The 25,262-nt window shown below is 36.4% G+C and overlaps 1 protein-coding gene across 4 annotated transcripts in view; it reads left to right on the forward strand.

The window, feature by feature from the left end:
• The first annotated feature begins 647 nt into the window (after nt 1-647).
• Nucleotides 648-25,262, forward strand: part of LOC126375121 (putative epidermal cell surface receptor) — a 61,495-nt gene continuing 36,880 nt past the window's right edge. For 2 of the 4 annotated variants that reach the window (XM_050021965.1, XM_050021963.1), the window contains exons 1-2: nt 648-861; nt 21,012-21,137. In XM_050021965.1, coding sequence (XP_049877922.1) covers nt 21,026-21,137 — 112 coding nt within the window. In that variant the 5' untranslated portion in view covers nt 648-861; nt 21,012-21,025. Of the gene's footprint in view, nt 862-21,011; nt 21,159-25,262 lie in introns of all 4 variants that reach the window. The other 2 variants (XM_050021962.1, XM_050021961.1) reach the window with 2 other exon arrangements.

The following is a 25,262-nucleotide window of genomic DNA, read 5'->3' on the forward strand; positions in this document are numbered from 1 at the left end:
ACAAACACATTACAAAGATAATTTTGTTTAAAAAAAATACACAATATCATGCGCAATTATACAATGCAAGAAAAAACATCGGCAGTTTTTCGTTTAAATAAATTAAAAAAAAAAAGTTCAACAGGGGTCCCCAAATTAGGCTGTGCCTGTATCTTGGGGAACTAAGTTCTAAATGTAGCACAATACTAATAACTATATATAATGCCTGATTCTGGTGCCTATGATAAATAATGATAGTGTGTTATATATAGGTGTTGTACTACTAACATTGAATTAAGTAAGTGTCATTGTTACTAACACTTTAATATTTAATTTGATTGTTAACTAACCTAGTAAGTAAGTGCATTGTTACTAACAAATTATGGATGTATACGTATTATCCGAAATAAATTGTTTTGAATTGAATTGAATACTGAAAATAAATAGGTGAATACCCATATCGTTTTACGTAATTACAGAAAACCTTACCTGAAAATGTAAACTGGAATGAATAGTAACTCTACGAAAATGTAGAGTTCCAAGAACGGATATAAACAACACGAGTCAGCGAGAACCGTTAGTAGGGTGTTCACACCGCGTTTCGCCACCAGTCGAAGAAAGGCTCGATGGCTCGCTTTCGATGTTTACGGGGAGAAATCTCAACCGGTCGCGTCGCTCGCGCAGTCCCGCGCCGCGCGCCGACCCAACACTACGTACCGCACGTAAAAATAATAACAACTTTTTATCGCGAGACCCCAAATTGTTCGAGGAACCCTCCTTACAATTCCTGCAAAGCATTTAGTGACCAACCCAGTGAATGTGAACGCAAGAAACAGTTTTGTTAAAAAGTGGTTTTACCTGGAGTTTTTCTACAGTCCACCGGTATGTTCTGTTTGGTTTAAAAGCTGTATAATAGAGGTATTATTTAGGGACGCCTGCGCAGCGTCTTGGTATTCGACTCGTCTTAGAAAGGAAGCATTGGCCGCTCACTCAATCTGTTCGGAGCGAGATGTGAGTACCTGTACGGCTGGGCTTGTTTACATTCAACTTTCGAGTTTTTATTAGAAAATGATAGCCTGTGTTCCGTAGGCATTACGCTGTACATTAAACCGGTTGTTGTAGGAAATAGTTGATTGAAGATTGTTTATTGGGTTATTGTGTGAGCGAAATCTATTATGTTACGAGTTACGAACCGTGCGTACAAAAGAGTTCAACGTGTGCCTCTGTCGGAATTAATTTTAAACAATCTCCAAAATCCACACTAATCTCTCGTGCTTTTAAAGTAAAAAAGTAACGTACCTAGTATATTACAATTCTTGACCATAATATTATTCTTCATACCAAAATATATATAGTAATATTTTCACTCATTCTATAGTTTATATTTCGAATTATCTGTGTAGCTGTTTTTTTTAGAAAATAAAGACGAATACGTATAAAAATAATGCCAACAAAACCATGAAAAAAAAATGTAAAAAAAAGTGTAATGTGAATGTATGTGTGTGTGTATTTCATGTAAAATGTGCCAAGACGAGATCATATCGATCGCAATGTCAAAACGTTATCAGATCTCATGTAGAGCCAAGCTTCTAACTCTACACGCCCTAACTACATAAACCCTAAGTTCACAAACTCTACACATTAGGCAAAATACGGGCCTTGTCGGTTCGTCGTTATCTGAGATGCATTTCTACTTACATTTTTTTATCTTTAAACATAATTAATTAATTAATTAATTACTGGGTAAGTATATATTTATATTACTTACAGTTCCTACAATGTCATTTATCTTTTCTATTAAAAGTTAATCATTATTATTATTCATAATTATTAATTTGCAATTTATAAATAAGCAACTGCCAAGTAGCAGAAGTTGGTAGGCGCCAAGTCATCTTGGTAGAGTCCGCACTTTTAAAACATTGTGTAACTTAAGTAAAAAAACTACCCTATCTAAATGTAGTCTTACCTAAATATCTAAACGTTTACTATAACTAGCATCATTATTACAGATAGCAGATGCACTTTGCGCTCTTTAACCCTATCGCGGTGGGCAGAATAAGCACGCTATCATCATCATCATTTCACAATAGGTTAATTTTCAACTAGTCAAATCAGTTACTTATTACTAAACGTCAAAATACGAGATTACTATGGATTTTGTATGAGAAAGCAACCTGTGATGTCATAGAAAAACTTGATAAAATGACGCACTTATTACATTTATCTTGATTAAAATTCATAAATAAGTTAAATAGAAAAAAAGGAAACGTTTTTGTCACCTTTAGATATGTCTTTACTTAGTAATCGGGGGATTAAAAAGGACATTTTGAATTGATTCAAAAAAAGCGATATTGCTATATGCACAAATGTGAAATTGCAATATTGTTTTTTTAGATGAATTGCTTCGATGTGCCCTGTGACCTAGGAAACTACAAAATTTTCCGTTAGTTTACAATCTTACTAGATTTATTATTAACCGAACGGCATTTACAATGCAACAATATCCGCGATATGACTCCAAAAACACCTGTTACCAGTAACAATGTAGCCTAAACACAAATGTGTATACTTTCTATAGAAAGTATTGTTACCGCGACATAATAGCCAGTGATGCAATCCAAAACAATTAATTATGACTGTTCCGAATTGTACATCTAAACAAACATAATTATTTTGTATTGCTTATGTTTTGACACTGTCCCTATTGTTTTTACTGTCAGTAGTTTGTTAAACATTGTTGTGTTTTTACTGGGTAACCTTTATGAACTTACACTGCATACTCTAGAGGAGTTATGTGTGATTCTCGAGGCAATGCTATCCCTGTCTCTTTCGACCACAAACCTCAGCAGGTATTGATATTACCATATGGTTTTTATCGCTTTAAAAACATGAATTAGGATACTACTAGTTCAGTTATTAAATGCTAATTAACAAGGTCTGTTTCTTGAATTCAAAAGGGCCCTGTGCCGAGGTTTTTCTTGCAGCTTCTTTTCCCTGGCTATACAGGTTGTGAGAAGCTGCAGTAGTTTTAGGCGGATGAGACGTTCGTTATGTAAAAATTGACGATTCAAAGTGTAACTATGTTACCTACTGAATAAAGATATTTTTGAATTTGAATATTCCTATCAGGAAGGACATATACAGGTCATTAACAGGGCACTTCGTGTCGACGCTTGATATTTTTGTTCTAAATCGGATATGATGTACCCACAGACCATAGAAAAAAGGTAGATAGTCCCTCAGAACTAAATTACACGATTCCGCATGTCGCCTTTTAACACAAGTCGGCGTGTGAAGCGGCCGCTCCAAATCATTTCTGGCTGGACCGCTAAATCGATTTACCCGCGGTTCATTGCGTAGTAACACAAGCGCTAGTTGTGGTAGCGCGATAACAAAGAAACAATGAATGATGTGGGTAGTTTTATGATACGATCGTTGCGTCATGTAATAATATGCTCGTTTTGAGCATATGTCGGTTCCATCGGCTATGCTCTGGCGGCATCTGTCTATAATAAGAACTCTGTGGATGAACCGAATGATAGCGTATCGCGTATATAGAAGAAAGAAAGAAAGAAAAAAAAAATTTCGACATAACATAAATTAAATTAGGTACTACATTAATTTATTTGAACGAATTAAAATAAACATCGTTGGGTTTTTTTGTTGTTGGATTAAAATTGTCAATTCAGATACCGAGACTCGCAGTCCAACAGAAAAAAACAGATAAATTACACAATTAAGTATTTTCCAAAATGGCGGCTTGTCAACCGTACCGTCCCGGTTGTAGAGTTATCAATATGCCAGAGTTGCCATTGCGTCTTACGGTGTTCATGCGCATTTTTGCATGCTAATGTCGTCTGTGTGTCTTAGCGTTCGCATGTTACAGAGTATGGACATTTGAACAGTTTTGATGCGATTTCCAATAAGAACGCCTATGCTTAAATAATATAAGTACCTAACAGAGTTATAGTAACGTTCATAATATTATATTAGCAGAAAACAAAAAAGGAATTAAAGCACCCCAGCTAACAAGCGTGCATTTTAAGTACATTATCGCACCTTAGTGTGTTTTTTATAGGTATCAGATTTGAAAAAAAAACTATAGAGTTTTTTAAATGTCACCAAAAAGTTTTTATATCCTTAAATTAAGTTACGAAAATAGTTAATATTTCTGTGAACAAATAAACTGTTATAATTAAAACATAATAAATACCTAAACATTTATTTTATGAAATTATTTATTGACAACACTAATTTACTTTATAAATACATAATTGCATCTATTCAGTTACCTTCGTATGTTTTAATATTATGCTTCATCATCATCGGTCCATTAACGTCCCCACTGCTGGGGCACGGGCCTTCCCTATGGATGGATAGGGAGATCGGGCCTTAAACCATCATGCGGGCCCAGTGCGGATTGATGGTTATTAACGACTGCTAATGCAGCCGGGACCAACGGCTTAACGTGCCATCCGAAGCACGGAGGAGCTCGAGATGAAAACATATTTTTTTTTGTGGTCACCCGTCCTATGACCGGCCTTTGCGAAAGTTGCTTATCTTTAACAATCGCAGTCCGAGCGCGTTTACCGCTGCGCCACCGAACTCCTCTGCCACCGAGCTCCTCACTGCTGAACACCTACTTATCTAAAAAATGTTCGCACTTTTAAAACCAATCGGTTACATGCATACATACCGCAACTTCCGCACCAATTAGACTGTAGTTATGTTAAATACATTATGTATGTATGCGGAATGCACTTTTTAATCTTCTAATTATATAGCGTGAAGAATGAGGCCCACTTCTACTCTTAAATACGAAATGAGGTTCGTTGCCTAATTTATTTCTCTGTTACTTTTATACATAGTTGAAAGTACTGATCCGGATTTTATTGTATAAATAATACCTTCCCAGATTAGTATTTAATCTTTTCGTCAGCTTGAGTAAAAAAATATAAACAATCCATATGATGCTAGGCGCATACGTCCGTAGACATTTTCCACTCCCTATCTTCAGACGTCATTCAAAGATGAACTTCTAAAATAACGCCTCTATCAGACAGGATGATGTGCCTAAAAGAGGTTGCACGGCTGTATGTATAGATCGAGAAGCTGTTGTAGATTTCGGCGCATGAGACGTCCATCAAAAAAATCTACTTACCTACTTATGTTTAAAATATGTTAATGACTGTTCAAAGTGTAACTGTGTTACCAGCTGAATAAAGATTATTTTGAGGTAGAGTTTCAGTTTTTCTGTACGGTCACGAGCATTAATATGTATACACTTTGGTACCATGTCACATTAACTTTTTTGACAAATTGAACTGTAACTCTCACTAAATGTCAAATATGTTAGTGCGACAGAGTCTTAAAGTGGGTACATTATATTGCTTATGACTGTACCCACCTAAATCGAAATAAAACCGAATTGTGAAAAATAAATCCACTTTAAAGCCATATTACTGCTAAGTAACAGTTTTATCCGAACATAACAGTACTAGAGTTGTTGAGATGCGGTTACAGTAAAAAATTTTCGCTCCACGACTCAACGCAGCCATGTTTTTTATTTAAAAAAACAAATTTTGAATAAAAAGCTTGTTTTGTTATCGTACCAGTCAAACAAATTGTCGCAAAAAGTGCGGTAGGATGAGTTGGGCGTGTTTCCAAAGTTTGGATATTTAGTAGATACGTTAAGCAGCTTGCCATGCAAAGAACTGTATGATAGATAGATGAGTTGATAAAGTTATTTCCAGCAAGACGGCAAAGTTAGATAATAAAATGCTTACAATACCCAAATAGTGGGTACTTAATTTGACAGCTTGATGTTTGTAAGCTTGGGAGCATGTCAGGGGCCTTTGGCGGCTCAATAATAACCCAGATACTAGGGTTGATGAGGTTGGGAATTCACTTCACAACCCACACGATAGAAGAAGCTTGTCAGGACAACATATTTTCCTGACAATCCACAGTTTTTTTGACATAACTTATTGTAGATTTGCTGCAAATGATATAAACTCAGGAGGAGCTCGGTGGCGCAGCGGTAAACGCGCTCGGTCTGCGATTGTTGAAGTTAAGCAACTTTCGCAAAGGCCGGTCATAGGATGGGTGACCACAAAAAAAAGTTTTCATCTCGAGCTCCTCCGTGCTTCGGAAGGCACGTTAAGCCGTTGGTCCCGGCTGCATTAGCAGTCGTTAATAACCATCAATCCGCACTGGGCGCGCGTGATGGTTTAATGCCCGACCTCCCTATCCATCCATAGGGAAGGCCCGTGCCCCAGCAGTGGGGACAATACAATACAATACAAATACACTTTATTGCACCAAACTAAAAATAAATACGACGTTAATGGGCTGATGATGATGATGGTATAAACTACTTGGCCGGATAAAAAGGGAGCGCTGAGGGCTCTCACCTGGTACAATAATTTAAGACAACAGGCCTGAGGGTGCGCATTTGGACGCGAACCTCGGCTCAAGGCGTAGTTTGTGAGTATAATATTTGAAAAATTTTATCGACCCTGGTGGGTCGATTGCGATAAGCGTTGAATGAGAGAACAATCCAGTGACAGCGATGAAAATGTATGGAATAGACACGTCTTCTCAATTGTTTTCCAACTTGGCAAATGCTCTGTCAAATTAATAAAACAATATTTAACAGAGTAAGTACATACCTAGTTGCAATTTCGTCTGTCACGTTAAAGTTTTCTCTGAATTGCATTGCGGTTACTATTGTACTGTTTTGTGTCTCATAATGTAAACTGTGTTTGATCTCACAATCGAGTGTTTGGTAACATTGCGTTGCGTCAAGGGGAAAAAGAAAAAATATATTTTTTCCCTTTTACAAAATTCGTTGCTAACGTCGTCGCGAACTTACGTATCTGAAATTTTTGGCGAATCTGATTTCCACCTTTTGCAATTGTTATTAAGTCACAAAATTATTTTAGCAAAATATGCAGATACGTCAGTTTGCAAAGTCAGCCACGAATTATGCTCTTAAAGCTTAAATGCAATGGATACCTTCAAATTAGTTTTAGTAGTTGCGATAAAGATAAAAAACCAATTAGTTTTTTTGACGTGACTTATTGTAGATTAACGGTATTAACTACTTAGCCGGACAAATAGGGAGCGCTGACGGCTGTCACTCGGTACAAAAGACAACAGGCCTGTGGGGCGCGAACTTTGGCTCAGGGCGTCCGCGTCGTCTGAGAGGATGATATTTGAAAGATTTTAACAAACCTAGTGGGTCGATAGCGATAAGCGCTGAATGAGTGAAATCTTCGACCACGCTGACGGGGTCGGTATCGGAATTCTGAAGTGTAATTATGATTACATTATGTTTCATTTGTTTTTATTTTTTTACGTTATGACTTTTGGTAAATAAAATAAATGGTTGAGGTATTTAAGAAAACATAAATTTTTAAACCTCTAACAAATTATTTCACACAAAACAGCGACATGTACCGAACGTTACTCATGAGCTATTTACAGTTTACAACGCGGTATTTTCAATAACAAGACTTCACAGGGCCAGTTACTTGATTATGGCCTTACACTCCGTTAGTGTGGTGACCCATGTCGACCGGGGCATCCACGGACCACGTTCGGACCCCATCCAAGGTCATACTTGCGCAACGCCGTGGGAACCCACTAGCCTACTCGCACACTCACAGCATTCAATGAACAAACAATACTTTTAATTACAACGATCGTGAGTTTTGAAATTTCGGCTTATTTGGAAACAAACGCGGCTTAAGCTTTGGAACAAGAAGCTGATTCTGCATTTCTGTAACGGTTAATTATAGTTATTTCGGTGTCGGCTTATTATTACGAAAATGTAGGTAATGAGTACTCTAAATCAACGTAATGTTGATGAAAATAGAGATTAAAAGATTTAAGTTTGTTTGTAGAAGGTAATTTCTGAAACTATTAATCCTAACTTAAAACATCTTACAATATTTAGAATTGACCTTTAGGCAGGCACAGTTAAATATGGCAGTCAGTGTTTTTTTGCAGTTTTTCTTTCTTTCTTTCTTTTATCAGTTTAAATGGCACTTTTATCTGGGACGTAGAAGTTGTTGGCAACGGTCGCTTGAATTCGATCAACAAAGTTAAAGTGGCTGTTTAGTAACTTTTGTGCCGGACTTTGCCATGCTTTGAAAAATAGTTTAAGGGTCTGAAGAATGTTAGGCAGTCAAATTATACATTGTTTTAGGTTTACGCGGTTATTATCATATTTAAAACACATAATAACGGGTTCTTACCGCGTTTAAATCAGGGATATGAGATCAGTCATCCCGTGATCATGGCACTTGCAACAGTGTCGAAATATCGGGAGTCTCATATCCCTGATTTAAACGCGGTAAGAACCCGTTATTATGTGTTTTAATTAAGTCAAATTATATTAAATATTATTATTTGTAAGGACGTTTAAGGCCCTGTGCCAAAGCTTTTCTACTAGCTACTTTTCCTCGGCTATACGGTTGTGAAAAGCTACAGTGCTTAGTATTATAGGATCAGACGTTCGACAATACTTATACTTATTTATGTAAAAATTGACGATTCAAAGTGTAACTCTTCTTTTCTTCTTCTATCGTGTAGATTGGAAGGTGGAGTACCAACCTCATCAACCCTGGTGTCAGGGTTACTATTGAGCCGCCAAAGGCCCCTGACATATGGCTCATGTAATGACTACTTATATCAGTTTGTAGTAACCGGGACCAACGGCTTAACGTTCCTTCCGAAGCACGGATCATCTTACTTTCGGACAATCAGGTGATCAGCCTGCAATGTACTAACTAAACTAGGGACCACAAAGTAATTTTTGTGATATGTCCCCACCGGGAATCGAACCCAGGACCTCCGGATCGTGAGTCCAACGCTCAACCACTGGACCACGGAGGTCGTTTAAGTGTAACTAATGGTCTTGTTACCAAATACAGGCTTTACCTTCGTTTACAGGCGTAAATTACTCATTTAACATTTAATACCACGAAACAAGCAATTATCAAACCCACATTACTTGAGACGTGGGCAGCCAGCAGATGTTTTCACGCTATGATGCGATTTCGCAAATCCCTCGTCTTAGCAACTTCTCGCTCCGTTTCGCATCTTCAATGGCCGACAGTGTACGTCAGATTAAGAATCTCGACGCTTTTGACAGTACAGCTATTTGCTAATGTGCCATAATTTGGCGCGAAAACACATAAAAAAACTAAATTGGTGCGGTACGTTTCGCGTCGAAAGACGGGACATGTTGTGTGAAGTTAGCCGCAGGATGTTGCGCAAAGAGGTTGGAAATGTTCCTGTGGTATCCAAAAAATGTTTACTGCGCAGCTAGTAAAACCATTTTATATGTTACGACAAATACACATACATAATAATGCTACCACAATAGGCAGCACGGGTTAATAAACCTGACACCAGGGATTTTTTATCTTTATTTTGGAGGGTTTTGATGAGGTTGATAATTCACCTCACAACCCACACGACAGAAGAAGAAGCTGCCTGTTAGTCGGATGAGACGTTAGACAAAAAATATATTATTGTAAAAATTGACGCATCAAAATGTAACTAAGTAGGTGTGTTATGATGTATAGTAAAAAGTGTCAGTATGAACATATTACGTGATGTGTCAAAAGTCCACAGAATCTGATAAAATCATGGTGCCAGGCTTCATCGACAATATATCACGTGTGGTATTTTGACAGAACGACGAGACTTTTTTTGTTTGCGTTACTTAGCACTAGACGATAAAACGACATAATATATCGTCAGAATCGATAAAATGACCGTGACAATATTTTATCTCGTTGCGTATGTTAGCCCTGTTGATATTCATAGCCCATTTATCTCCTTATTTTATTATCAAGTTCTTGGAAACATTTAGTGATGATTCGTAATTTACCAACATAGCGTAGTCGTGCTAGGTACAATCAAACAGCAAAGTTCAGTTACTGAACCCAGCGAATTATTTATAAACAGTGATGAAATTATGACCCATTAGTTGTCATAATTATAAAATTTATGTTTTTTTAGGTGTTTTTGGTCTATTACAGAAACGACATACCACGTAACACATAACACAGCTCTACTGCACAAAAGTATCTTAGGTCTAGCTCCTAAGATCTTCAATAAATTGCCTGAACGTATGACATGTTTAGATCTGGAAAATTTTAAGAACGTGTTACATTCACTATTGACAAATAAAGCCTATTATAACATCCATGAATACCTAACGGATAATAGTCTTATATAATATACATGTATCTTTAGCTTTAAATTGACATCTCTGCTTAAAATCCTATTGTTTAAATTGTTGAATTACTGTTAAATAATAAGCCACTATTTGTATGCCTACTAACAGGCTGAATACAGAGATTGTAATAACTTTATGCAACACCTTTTGTATACCTGTATTCACAAATAAAGATTTTGATTTGATTTGATTTGACATGTAACAAGAAGGTCTTAAGTGCAACCAGTTAATTTATTATTTTACAAGAAACTGATTGGACTTTTGCAGCTACACTACACTATTTAATGGATGTTGTAAAGCACACAACTCTACAAAAAGCTACCAAGATCGTGTCTGACAATCACTAATGACGTCGTGATGGAAGGATAAAAACATTGGCTCGTGATAATGTGGAAAAAATACACCACAATATCTATTTAGTTAGTGTGTTTACGAACTAATGATGGATTAGAAGGAAAAAATAACAGTTTACGTATAAAATTATAGTACTTATTAAGTATTATAATTTTATAATGATCCTTGACTTTGACTTGAATTTGGCAAGTTTTCCGCAATAAAATTTTAATAAAATAGTCGTCAATTTTATTTCTCAATCATTTTAGCATAAGAATTACAATTAAAAAAACCTACTTCTAAGAACACCATAAACGTGTATTACAGTTTAAAAAAATCAGAAAAATATGTTTAAAAATATATATCTCTCGAAGGCCTCTACGTATATAAGTACATCTTCTTTTTCTATTGTGTGGGTTGTGAGCCGCTAAAGGCCCCTGACATGGCTCATGTAACTACCACTTGCTTACTTAGTAGCCTTAGTAGTAACCGGGACCAGCGGCTTAACGTGCCTTCCAAAGCACGGGTCATCTTACTTTCAGTTGAGTGATTGGCCTGCATTGTCCTAGCCAAACTAGGGATCACAAAGTGATTTTTGTGATATGTCCCCACCGGGATTGGAACCCGGGACTTCCCGATCGTGAGCCCAACGTACAACCTCTGAACCACAGAGGCTGTTATTATGTACATATAGCGAATGTAATAAGCATTTAGCACACTTCATTTCTCTATTTCTTCTACTATTCGTGCTCCACTACTGCTTACTTTCACGGCTCATTGCATATTGAGGACATACCGAATAATATTTCAAATTCAGAAAAAAAAACCCTTCTAAAGCATAACTAGATCGTTATAACATGACATAAGCTCTTTTATAACAGAATACTTTGAAAATTGGAAACTTGTAACACTGATTGAATGATTGAAAAAACAAGTTTCTAGTCAATGGCTTACGTTGATATTACTCGTTGGAACAATAGCTTATAGCGTCATTATGGCACACAATAGTTACGAAACCCAGTGACCGATTAGGCTACAAAAACCGAGGGTAGATCTCATATTGTTTACGTGGGAACGAAGTCAACATTCTTCTAAAGCTAATTCTACAATGTGACATTTCATTCTTAATGTTGCAATAGCAATTTTAAAGTAGGTATATTCATGTTTAATGTATTTATGCAACTTGACTGACAGTCATCCGTTTTGAGACAAAATAAAGTAATTACTTATTAGAATTATTAGTGCGTATGGCAAACAAAAATAAAATATCCTGCGTAGATCATATATCCAGCTTAAGCTCCCATAGCTATCTCACATAGTGAACGAGTGCCCTCTACACCAGTTCCCAGGTGGCATAGCCGAGCTGCATTGTGTGACGGATGCGGCAGAGACTTGGTTGAGGGAGCTTAAGCTGGATTATTAGAATAATGAGCAATTTTCAAAGACAAGCGTAGCGTAAAGATAAGTGTTTATTTTCTTCTCTTTCCCAAATTAACATCGCCTAAACGAATTTTGAAAAATCACATGAATCTGACTTTTGTTAACGTCGGAATAGACATGCTTATTTCAATTTTGTAATACCTTCTTAGTTTGTTTGTGGAATGAAATTAAGTGATCGAATGAGATCGAGATTGTTACACAAAGAGATTTTTTAATTTTTTTTTGATCTTCTGCGATTTATTGGCAATAGCATACCAGGAACAGTATTTTACTGTGTTTCGCGATTGAGGATTGCTAAATAGTTAGTAGGTATAACGTAGGGTAACGTGTGTATTAAGAAGTTTATGTAACGTCCTAAACCTAAATAAAGATTCTATCTATCTATCTATCTAGTATCCAATACGTGTAGAAAAATGAGTAAAAATCACAAAAATAATTTAAACAAGCTATTATATTTTCGGGCGGAGATTGGAGCTATCCGTACGGCAATGTAAGACGGAAGGGACTGTAACCTGGAACCTGACAGAGAGCAGCAGTAACTGTCAGTACTATTCAATGGCGGAGGACAGCAGATACGGCTTTGAAATAGGCTTCTCTGGGCGCTATCCCACTCGCGTCAGACAGAGTACTGCGGAGTGGAAGGCAAGAGGGAAACCACTGCCCTTTTTTCCCTAAAAAAGTAGCATGGAGAATGCTACACCGACAAGAGCGCGGCTCTTAAATTAGTGATGACTATCTTTTATAAACATAAAATGCTTGTAATCTTAATATGTGTATTAATTAAAACTATATTTGTAAATTCACCTTAAGTTGTGATTAGAAACTTTGTAAAGATTAATTACGTTAATGGTGTTTACATTGGCAAGTCGAACTATCGTTAATTACAGGCTTTGCCCTCGGTTGAGGTTTATAGATAATGGAATTTAATAGCGAAATCTTACTGGTTATCTAACTTGTAATAAATCATTGTTTTAAACAATAAAGTTTAATAATTATTATTGTTATATTTTAATAACCAACAATAACCATAGAACACCTTCAGCTGCTTGTCTTTCCGGTTATTATGTCGTAAAATCCGACAAAGGGATCATGTCCTCTAACATGGACTAATGTTATGGGCGATAGGCTGATCCCTTATCACCATAAGGTTTATCATATCCAGCTTACGACATCGTATCAATAGTGGCTGCAAGTTGTCTTTGATAACTGTGGCTCTGCCCACCCCATTAGGGAGTACGGGTGTGAGTTTATGTATGTAAGTACTAAAATAATTATATACTTAGGTCTACCAAGAAAACAAAAATTAAGTTTTAAATCAACTTTAAATATTTCGCTCAATGCATCCGTTTCATAAATGCACGTTTATAACCCGTTGAATTTAAAATGCTCTCAATGCCCGCAATTCTGCGAATATATATTTTCCAAATCGCTTTATTTATTAGCATAATCGTCTTTATGGAATTATATTACAAACTTTACTTTTTTATTTTTCTTTAACTGTAAGTAATGAAATTACTGGTTTGTTTGTATGTAAATTGATATCAAGGGTTTATTTAAATTATTTAAAAGTTAAGTAGGTAGGTATTTTGGGTATATTTATATTTATAGTTCATTAAATGTATTTTTATCTGGAAGAGTGTCTGTCATCGTCTGATAATATATAAAATACCTACACCTGTATTCAATATTTGAGTTTGAAATCGTGAATTCAATCAATAATGCTGTATTGCACAAAACATATACACAGGATATATACATACGAATAATGATTCAGACCATGATTCTGATTTAACATCAAGTGCCATTTCCTGTCGGATAATTCATAAAAATGTTAGTGTTTTCTTTAATTATTTTCAGTTCCATTTTAGGAAAATTCCACTTGATATCAACCCAGAATCATGGTCTAAACCATCCCTCAAGTTTTCGTTACGATGTCACTAACACACTGTAAATATATAAAAAATATTTCAATATAACCTATCTTTACTACGTCCATCGACCTAGAGCCAATATAACGAATGTTCTAACATTAACCGTTCACGAAGTAAACATCATTTGGAAAACAATACCTTTGTATTGTCACGTCTGTTCTACTATGGGAACCTATGGGGAAACCAGGCCAACATAAACATACTGTGGTTCACATGAGCGGGCTAGGTGGGTGCTTGACTTTTAAAATAAACTTTAGATATACATACCTACTTACACAATGCAGCCTCCATGATCTAGTGGTTAGAGCGTTGGGCTCACGATCTATATATCCGAGTTCGATTCCCGACGTAGACATTATCGAAATCACTTTGTGAGACTGTACTTTTTTGGCTAGGACAATGCAGGCTGAATCGCCTATTTGCTATTTTAACACCATTTCAGACTTAAATATGCAGATCTGCAGGCTTAGCACCGTAAGCGCGCGACTCTTTCTCGCCTCGACATACGTCACCCGTCACTCTCTCACAGTACTGCACAGAAAGAGATAGATGATCTCTGTCGCGGCGAGAAAGAGTCACGTGCTTACGGTGCTAAGCCCGCAGAAAAAAACACCCTTCCACCTCGTCTCTCACCCAACGTCTTCCTCCTTTTCAAAATCACTCCTCTCAATCCGTTCACTCCATTTCAACTCAATCATCCATCTTTTCTCTATAAGTCTTCGTTCAAAAATCAACATTCAGCCTCTTACTTATCCCACATGTGTGTGTGTTGCTGTCGTGGCGCTCATCACAATCGTTTGCAACTTGCCATGCATGATCTGCAGTAACGAAGGTATACTGACGGTATACCGTGTGGTATGGAAGCAGCGCCGTCTTAAACTAGGCTGGGGCCCTCGAGCACACAAGAATTTGGGGCCCTTTTTGAAAGTAAAGAAAACGAATTGGAAAGTAAAAAACGAAAAACACTTACGTTTCTTACTAAGTGCCTATGAACCCATTTATAGGTAATCAAATACAGAACAGGTTTTTTGGTTTTTGGAAAAGTCGCAGTCATCGATAATATAATGGCGTAATATAATGATATGCCTTGTAAATCTAACCTTCTGATGATTGTCAAAATGTTTTGAGAATAAATGTGTGAGAGAAATTGTGGATCCTTTGGGGCCCCCCGAGAATGGGGGCCCTGGGCACGGGCCCCGTGTGCCCTTATGGTGAAGACGGTATTGTATGGAAGCGATGAGGAAATGGGCACGTTGCCGTTCAGTCATTCACACGAACCGCCCGCTTCTAAACGTGTTTGTGTTGGAAACCACGGCACGAGACGGGTATAAGTATTTATAGGTATGTCAGAGAAAGCGTACCCTACACCTTGATATCAATTTTTGCGATGGGCGCTCACATGTCACTGTTCGATTCATCACGTCCATCTTTTCGCGGCCACCTGGATACCTTAAGGCTAGGGTTGCCGCCTTTTTTATGGGAAATGTAGTATTTTTGAAAAAAAAAAAAAAAAATAATTAATGATAAATGGTCCTTTGATATTTTCATGGAAAATAATAAAATATGAATAGGCAACGAGGTACCTACTAATATTTTGCGTTTATACCTTATCTACATAACAAATACTTTACTGCACACACAGGAAGTACAAAATAAAAGAGAAATAGAAAGAGTACATTAGGCGGCCTTGTCTAGAATAGGTGGTAGCGCTTGCCTCTCACTCTGAGGTCGCAGGTTCGAAACCAGCACAGGCCTAAACCAATGATTGTCCAATTTGTTTTCGCATTCATGTTTGGATCATAAATGATTATCACGTGCTCAGCGGAAAGGACAGGAAACCCACATCCTGATATGTGACCTAACCTGTATTGGGCTGGTTTTCCCTTCGCGGGTTGAAAAGTCTCACAGGCAGTCGCTTCTGTAAAAATCTTCAGGTTAGATAAGCGGACCCTGTGAAAAACGGGGGATAATGCTAGGAAGATGATGGCAATAGGCGGCTTTATTGCTAAGTAGCAAATTCTTCCAGGCAACTTAATCAAAACTATAATACTTACATAATAAAGTACGGGTGGAAACTCTATTTCAGGCATATTGTCTTAATTTGTTGCCGGGAGATGGCCGCCAGTACTCTCTATCCCGCCAAGTGCCAACCGAGACAAATCTTCAATTATCAAGACAAAAAATTCCTACATAAAAAACACTATTCATCTTACAAAAGGCGCTAATCGCCAGGTAAAAAGGAAACTGAGCGATAATTTCGCAACAATTACTTTAAAAAAATGCGCTTTAGAAAGTTTCAATGGTCTCTTCAGTTGCCATGTTGCCATGCATAGACAAAAGTGTTGAAACTGTCATTGTACTAATGTGACCATGAACATGTCTAGTGTTGGGGTACTTTCTCCAAAGTCGTCGATTTATTATTTATCGTCATTGAAAGGAGTACCGGACAATGGTGCTAATTCCTGTAAATACCATCTAATTTTATTTTAAGTTATATCTGTCCTTTTCTTATCCGCCGAAAAGGAAAGGGACGGGTAATCGACAAGCATAAAATTTATGGAACACACGTCAATTTTAAGCACAAATCTAAACCAACCGTCTAAAAATTTTACGTCAGTCAATAACCCGACACATTAATTTACTCATTCTTCCTAAAATTAAGAGCTGTGAATCATCCGTCCCTTTCCTTTTCGACGGATACGAAAATGACGGATATAACCTAAAATAAAATTAGGCGGTGTCTGCAGGAATCGGGGCCAGGTGTGTTTATTCTTTAAATTCTATTAAGTGGAGACTTGTAATTGTGGCCTTTAGATGTAATTAGTCGTAATCGTCTTCAATATAAATAAATACAATTAGTATGTCATTTGTTTTTAATTTCAAGTTCAAATTTCAAGTTGAAATTAATTTCAAGAGATTACAAAGAAAAAAAAGTTACACTACACGTTTTTGTGTATTACTTTTTCATAGATTTTTATCCATTTCCCCTTCGTATTTACTTTTTCGGATAACCAGATATTGAAATTCAGTATTGTAATAACTATTAGTTGTAGTAGCATTCCTACTACTGTAGACTACGTACTTACATTAGTAAATAGTACTACTACTAACATTAGTAGTAGTAGTACGGGCCTTCCCTATGAATGGATAGGGAGATGAAATTATTTACGACATCACATCAATCGATGATACGAATACGACATTCCTAAAAATAACAGTATTTCTCTACGATTTAATGGATGTACATACATACATACATAAACTCACGCCCGTAATCCCAAATGGGGTGAGCAGAGCCACAAGTAATCAAAGACAACTTGCAGCCACTGTTGATACGAAGTCCTAAGATGGATATGATGAACCTTATGGTGATAAGGGATCAGCCTATCGCCCATAACATTAGTCCATTATGTTAGAGGACGCAATCCCTCTGTCGGTTTTTACGACATGCCCGGGAAGACAAGCAGCTGAACGTGTTCTATGTTTTTTATTTGCTCCCAGAACAGCATAGAAGCATTTAATGGATGTTATTATAAATATAAACCTTCTTCTTGAATCACTCTATTTTAAAAAAAAACTGCATCCGTTGCGTAGTTTTAAACATTTAAGCGTAGATAGGGATATATGGGCAGAAAAAGCGACTTTTTTTTATACTATGTAGTGATTAGAATTAAAACACATAAATACCGGGTTTTTACCGCGATAAAAGAAATATGACACTCCCGATATTTTAACGCGGTAAGAACCCGGTATTATGTGTTATAATTATGATATTAACCGTGTAAACTCAAACAATATATCATTTATTACTCCGACATGTAAACATAATATAAATCTCTCCAAGCAGGCATCATGTCTATCTGGAAACCTGTTACGGGTAACTGCATCTTTTGTAGCGGAGGAGATAAAAATGCGCTTTATATGCAGGAATGCATCGCACTGCAACCATTCGGTTCCCGCGCTCTAAACGTTAGGTATGTACGTACCTCATTATGGTCGATCTATTCATTATGGTTTTTTTTTATTAGATATCATCCGGAACAAGATAAATTAATAAGAAATTCAAAATGATGATTCTTAATTTTTATAATGAATCAATGTATTTCATTATCTAAGTAACGGTTAACAAAAACCACACCAAGAATATGGTTTTGTCTGTCTATAAGGCGACGTTATGACAGAAGATAAATACCTACTTATACTTGTATACTCGTAACAATGGTCAAGTTTTTGTGATCAAAAGATGACCTTGGATGAAAGTGACAACTAATTTCCATACAATCTGTAACCATGCAAACAATTGTCAGTACTAGGTACTTACTACCTACCTACCTACCTATAAAATGCTACTTAGGTTCTATGACGATCTTGTGACGATCTGATCTGACGATTTGATGCCGGGCAGCAGCGGTATCAGTACTGGTTGGAGGCCGAGGAAATGGATTCTGGTAGGGCTCTAGCTAGAACATTACCGATTGAGAAATTGGTCGGTGTACTGCGGAACGGAATGAGATTGGGGCAACCGCCGTTCTACACGCTCTATCTATGGAGTATTGAAGGCGATTACTCCATCGACAAGAGCGTAGCTCTTAAAAATAAAGAGAGAGAGAGAGCTCTTTCTATTAGCTCTGTACCTATGGAGTCAATGAAGAGTTTCACTTCTAATCTGCCAGGGACAAGTCAGATTTTGTTGTTTTTGTCAAATAAGCTAGTTATTAAGTTTCTGCTTTGTTGACTCTAATAATATATACTACATTTCCACAAGTTTTGTTCCCGTTTTGGGAGTCTCTAAGTTTTATGTGCTAAGCACGGAATAGTTCCGTAGTGCTAAGTATGTTATGTCGCTGTTGATATTTTTGAGAATTGGGTTAAATGGTTCAAATAGATACTTCATCTATAAAAGAAAAAAAAAACAAATAAAAATACAAAGAATATAACAAAAATAGTAGGACCGTTTACTTAATCAATACATAAATCGCCAAACTGGAAGATAATTCGTTGGCGAAGTCTTGCGCACGCGCATAATAGCAGTATAATTATGTATTGAAGGTACGGAGGCTGAATCATCCATCTAGACGACACGTGTGGTTTGTAGGACACAGTTGAACGAACTATAATAGAAAGTAAAGGTTTGTTATTGCCGTCTCTGAGAAATGTGAGACAAGTGGTTTCTTTCTTTTTTCTAATCAAAAAATCTATCTGATCCTTAACATGATAATAATAATAATAAGAGATACAGGGTGTTAGTGACATAGTAATGAATACTAAGGGGGATGATTCAGACCATGATGCTGAGTTAATATCTAGTGGCATTTTTCGTCACAAAATTCATGTTTTTTTTTAGTTTTTTTCAAATCGATATTTTTACGATGGAAAATTCCACTTGATATTAACTCAGAGTAATGAGATGAAGTCATCCCTCTCATTATTCGTTACGATGTCACTTACACGCCGTACAAGTAAATACAGGTAGCTATACAAGTAGGTATGGGTGTTAGTGACACCGTAATTAATACTAAGGGGGATAATTCAGACCAAGTGGATGATTTCTATCGGAAAATTCATGAAAATTTTAGTGTTTTTTTTTTAAATTATTTTCCGTTCCATATTGATATCAACTCAGAATCATGGCCTGAATCATCTCTCAAAGTTTTCGTTACGATGTCACTAACACCCTGTATATTTTATAGTACAAACAAAGTACTCCGGTCTATATTTTGCGACAGTTATATGAAATTTATGTTAACACGAAAGGCCTATTCAAGAATTTACTGTTTAAGGGAATTCAATCAATAGATAATAAATAACTTACCGGTTTTAGTTACACCAGGCTCTTAAATAATGATTTAGGTTTAAGATGTGGAAATGATTTAATGCCGTGTTCTGGATTTTTTATTAGTAAGTAGATAAATATACGTATAGGAGCCGTGGTAGCCGAATTGCCTCTCACTTTGAGGTCGCAGGTTCAAATCCAGTACAGGTCTAAACCAATGATTGTCGAATTTGTTTTCAAATTCATGTTTGGATCATAAATGATTATCACGTGCTCAGCGGTGAAGGAAAACATCGTGAGGAAACCCACATTCCCGAGAAATGCATTTTCGGAGGTATACGACCTAACCTGTATTGGGCTGGTTTTCCCTTCGCGGGTTGGAAGGTCAGACAGGGTTCTGTAAAAAACCAGACCTGTCAAATCTTCAGGTTAGGTAAGCGGACCCTGTAAAAAATGGGATAATGTTAGGGGGATGATGAGGTACATATACATATAATACTTATTAGTACTTACATCAAATTTAAGAGATCGAAACTTACGTAGTAACTATTAACTAATTTCTGTCAAAACACTTCCGAATTTGTGTTCAACGAAACATGAGTTTATTCAATGTTATTTTTTTATTCTTAAAACTGGTAGTTTACTTACCTAATACTTTTCTGATAATCCTTATACGAACCAAAATGTTTTTGATGAGAAGTGCTGAAGTACATGCAATTCAGAGGTTACCTGGAAGAAAATAGCACCACATAGTACCTTGGCAATAAGGCAGCTTTTGTACTATGTTTTTATAGTTTGTGCTGTATGTAATTTTTTGGGCAACAATGTATTTTTGATTTATTTGTATAAATAAATCTTGCTTTGGCAAAGTTGAAAGGTCACATTGGCAGTCTGCCCTGGACTGGAGATGTAGAATCTCTAGTAAGACTAACATGCGCAAGGTGATAAAATTTTGTCACAGTCATTTTAACGATTCTGACGATATAATTATGTCGTTTTGTCGTATTTTTTGGTGCTAATATGTAAACCCATATAGGTCACATCGTTCTGTCAAAATACGAACAAAATCACGTGACACGCATGTTAGGGAAAAAACAAACTTATTGGTTTTGACAAAATTTATTGGATCGGTCGATAATTTTATCACGTTGCAAGTTAGCCCTGCAGGTTCGGTAATCGGACCTTGTGACAAAGAGTTAAAGCTAAGCTAATGATTATGGTAAAATCTTGCTTGATTTGTATGTATTAATAAGCAGATTTTTTAAATATATTTTGTACTATAGAAGAATAATTGTTCCAGAGAAGGATGCGGTGATGGCAGTGCGCGCGTGCGCAGTGGCGCTGTGGTGCGCGCTGGCCGTCGCCGGCGCAGCCGCGTACACTGTCGACTGCAACCACGAGTATACCGACTGCGACACAGAGCTCAGTGAGTTGACCGCTTCTAGAGGTACATACATCTTTGTACGAGTATAACCCGTGCGGATTAAATATACGCTTCGCTAATATGAAATCTTGTGTGTGAATGGTGTCTAGTTAATTCGCACGGCGTTGTACTGCTATGCGTTGGCGAACATTGGTGCTTGCAATATTATTTTTTGATGGCTCTTCCAGTTAATGGATAATACTGTTTATTGTTATAATACCTAAATTCAATGTTCTTATTGTGTTTACTTTTATTAAATTAGTTTAATTATTTATTTTTGTGTTGGAATAGAATGTTAATACTTATACACATTTAACTGCTGAACTCAAAAATATATTTATTTTACCATAGATACGGCTTAAATTTACTGCAGCTTCTCAACCTATAGCAGAGAAATAGTAGCAACATAAACGTCGGCTCAGTGTCCTAGATATCCTTAAATATGTATAAAGTCATACAAAAATCGTCGTCGCAAAATTCATGATTTTTTTGTGTATTTTAGTTCCATATTTTTGCGACGGACTTTCCACTTGATTTCAACTCAAAATCATTGTCTGAATTAACAAATTATCTCTCAAAGTTTTCGTTACGTTACTAACACCCTGTATGTTGTGTATGTATATGTATATACGTAGTATATTGTTACAAAATTTCATTAATTTAGCTTCCTAATATTCATTTAAGTATAATGACTTCATACTTAAGTTTGTGAATGTTTGTAATTCCAATTGTTATTTGACTAATGTCCAAATAAGTCCCCCAATCAAACTTAGCTAACTGTACATAAACGCCATACAAACACTGGTCATACATACAAAAAACTAGTCACTTTTTGCTGTAAGTAAACCTGATCTAATTACAATTAAACATCAGTCAATATTAACGGTAAACGATGTAATGGATACGATTGTGTCAAACAGAAATTCCAACGCAATGTCCATACTAATTCGTATAACTGTACTGATTCAAATAGCCACGCTATACTTACTAAACTATTAATAACTACGGCATTTGTAAACCAGTCGTTTAATCTTTTTAAAGTGATTGACTACAGGTCAATGAACTGCTAAACAATAAGACAGGTTAAACGCTCTGTCAAAAAAGTGTGAGATTATTTTTTGTCGCGAATTAATGATTAATTTGCACTTTAGCGATAAAAGGTTCTTTTTAGAATAAATGTCCAAATTATACGTCGGATTTTGAAGAATGAACATAGATTATAGTAAGACAGTTATAAATAATTATGTTGTTAGGTATTTTATACTGCTTTTATTCGTTGCTGTAAGCTTTTTCAGTGATTACTTTATCTAAGGCTTACTCTTCGACTTCTTAGGGTCACCGTAGACCAGAAGCAACTAAGAGGCACTTTATGAGAATGGCAATAAAGACATAAAGATTATTCTTCAGTGATATCAGAAAGTCATCGCTTCTTCGTTGTTTTTTTAAAGTAATTATTTATAAATACCTCATAATCATTACATAAATCAACATAATAAAACGAAGTATCACGATTGACTTGCTCCATTTTTCCTGTGAATGGAGATAAGACAAAAGGTGTACAGTAATAGCGAAATATTCCATCTATCGACGAATTCGTTTGTTCATCACCGCGAGAAAATCGTGAGAAACAACCATTGCTTAATATTAACAACTTGTTTGTTATTATTATAATCTGCGACCGAATAAAAACTTAGCAGTTACAATTGTAGGAAAAGAATTAGTTAGTTCTTATTTTGCGGAATGTGTTGAATAGGCTAGTTTTCAATTAGTCAAATCAGTCACTTTTTACTAAACGTCAAATCACAAAATTTCTATGGAATTTGTATGAAAAAGCACACTGTGACGTCATAGAAAAACGTGATAAAATGTCGGATTTATTGTTACGTGTTTCTTGATTAAAATTCATAAGTAAGTTAAATAGAAAAGGGAATATGTTTTTCCTTAGTTTCAGATCTGCCTTTATTTAGTACACAACTTACTTACACGAGTCTTAAACCCGACACACACACGACACAACTGACACGATTGGGTCGTGTCTTAGTACACGACCCAATTGTTATAGCAATAGCATCACCAAGAAGTGAGGTTTTTTTGTTTTGGTTTTTCCCGAAGCGCAAGGCAAAGGCCCATAGGCCCATACAACCAAGCCTTATGTATATTTTTCTTGATGATGATTAGTGAAATGATGAAAGGTGGTGGCGATGAATAATGAAACTTAAACCCCCACCCTTGGAGCAGACTTCTACTCCGAACCCTAAACGAATTAACTCAAAAGTCCGCATCTACTTTCGAGTTATGAAGCGGCTTCTAGACAGCGAGAGAGAATAGATAGGTACTTACACTTTGTTTATTGAATATTCCGATATAATAACACTATCACGAATGTTTCCGACTAACTTACTGCGATCATTAACCATAAAACATCACTTCGTATTAATTAAGTATTTAGATTATTGAGTGAAGAAAGCAACCATGTCATTCACGTTCCCGCCAAAAAGCTCAAGAATAGACTAAGGTTTTTTTATTGAATTAAGTATACTTATTACTATTTTCCTGGCAGACAGATGGGCATAAAAATAAATCTATTTTATCGTGGGGCTACAAAACCTTATACACCACTTAAATATAAATGGAGCTATTATATACCATATTAAGTTAAAGTCTAGTCACACAATACGCACGTGCAAAATTAGGTCTTTCAACAACGCCTAGTTTTAAAACCTGGTTAGACCTAGACAGACCGGTAGCTTGAGAAAATTTCATGTTTCTGGGTTAAAACATACAGCTGTAATATGGAACTGAAGTTTAATTGGTCAGAGATATGTTTTTACCTTTTTCTTAATGATATATTGTCGATCCCTGAATTAGCAATCAGATTCTGCTTATTTTTTTTGCAGCTCTATACTTAATAGAAGTATATCGAGTTACACTTTTGGATATATCTAGTTAGAGGTAGGTAGTACTTTAATTTAGAATAAAATGTACGTACCTATATTAGAGTTTTTGCATCATTTAATTTAACAGTCTTCTTCTAATCGTGTGGGTTGTGAATACCAACCTCATCAACCCTGGTGTCAGGGTTATTATTGAACCGCCAAAGGCCCCTGATATGACTCATGTAACGACTACATACTTACACCAGAAAGTATTACCCGGAACCAAAGGCTTAACGTGCCTTCCGAAGCATGGATCATCATACTTTCGGACAATCAGGTGATCAGACTGTTATGTTCTAACTAAACTAAAGACCACAAAGTGATGTTTGTGATATGTCTCCACCGGGAATTCGAACTCGGGATTCGAATCTTGTTAGATTCATATAGGCGTAAACCTAAACACTTTTTTAACCCTTTCATGGACAGAGACCATGCGTCATTGATGGTTCATAATAGTATGTCACCTTGGAATCGGAACGTCCGTAGACGTTCTGTCCTTGAAAGTGTTAACATGACTTATTGTATATTTGCCGCTCACTACCTGGCCGGAAAAATGGGGAGCGCTGATGGCTCTCACCTTAAACCAACAAGTACATTGAGCTTATTAGTCTAAAAAATAAGATGATTCCGTGCTTTGGAGGGCACGTTAAGCCATTGGTCCCGGCTTAACTTAAGTGATTAAAATCCCCTCCGCCAACGCGCAGTGGAACAGCGCGGTGGAGTATGCTCCCATACCCTTCTGGTTGATTGAGTGGAGGCTTGTGCCCAGCAGTGGGACGTATATAGGCTGTTTATGTTAAGGGCAATTCAGTTTACTCCAGATTACAATAAACAAAGTACTTACGGTATTGGCATTACGTTTAATTAATGTTTATGTGTAAAGCTACACATACATTTATTGTAACGCTGTTGATTATCCAAATGAAAAAAAACAACATTAAAACCTAAATTTTATCTTTCATTCCATCTTTGAAATGATTGACCATTGGTCATATTTTGGGCACACGATGTTTTTGGCCCATTACAAGTTTTTTTTTCTCTTATTTTTTTGTCCAACCGCAGTTTTGCTTGGCCCGTGGTCCGTGGTTAATACGTGGTTAGTGTCAAAACACGTTTTGGGCTTCACTGATCGTCTGTCGTAATGTGGATAAGCCCTTGTGACCTTACTGGTTTCAATGGAATTAAATGAGAC

This window comes from Pectinophora gossypiella, chromosome 18, assembly GCF_024362695.1.
Source record: "Pectinophora gossypiella chromosome 18, ilPecGoss1.1, whole genome shotgun sequence".
Lineage (NCBI taxonomy): Eukaryota > Metazoa > Arthropoda > Insecta > Lepidoptera > Gelechiidae > Pectinophora > Pectinophora gossypiella.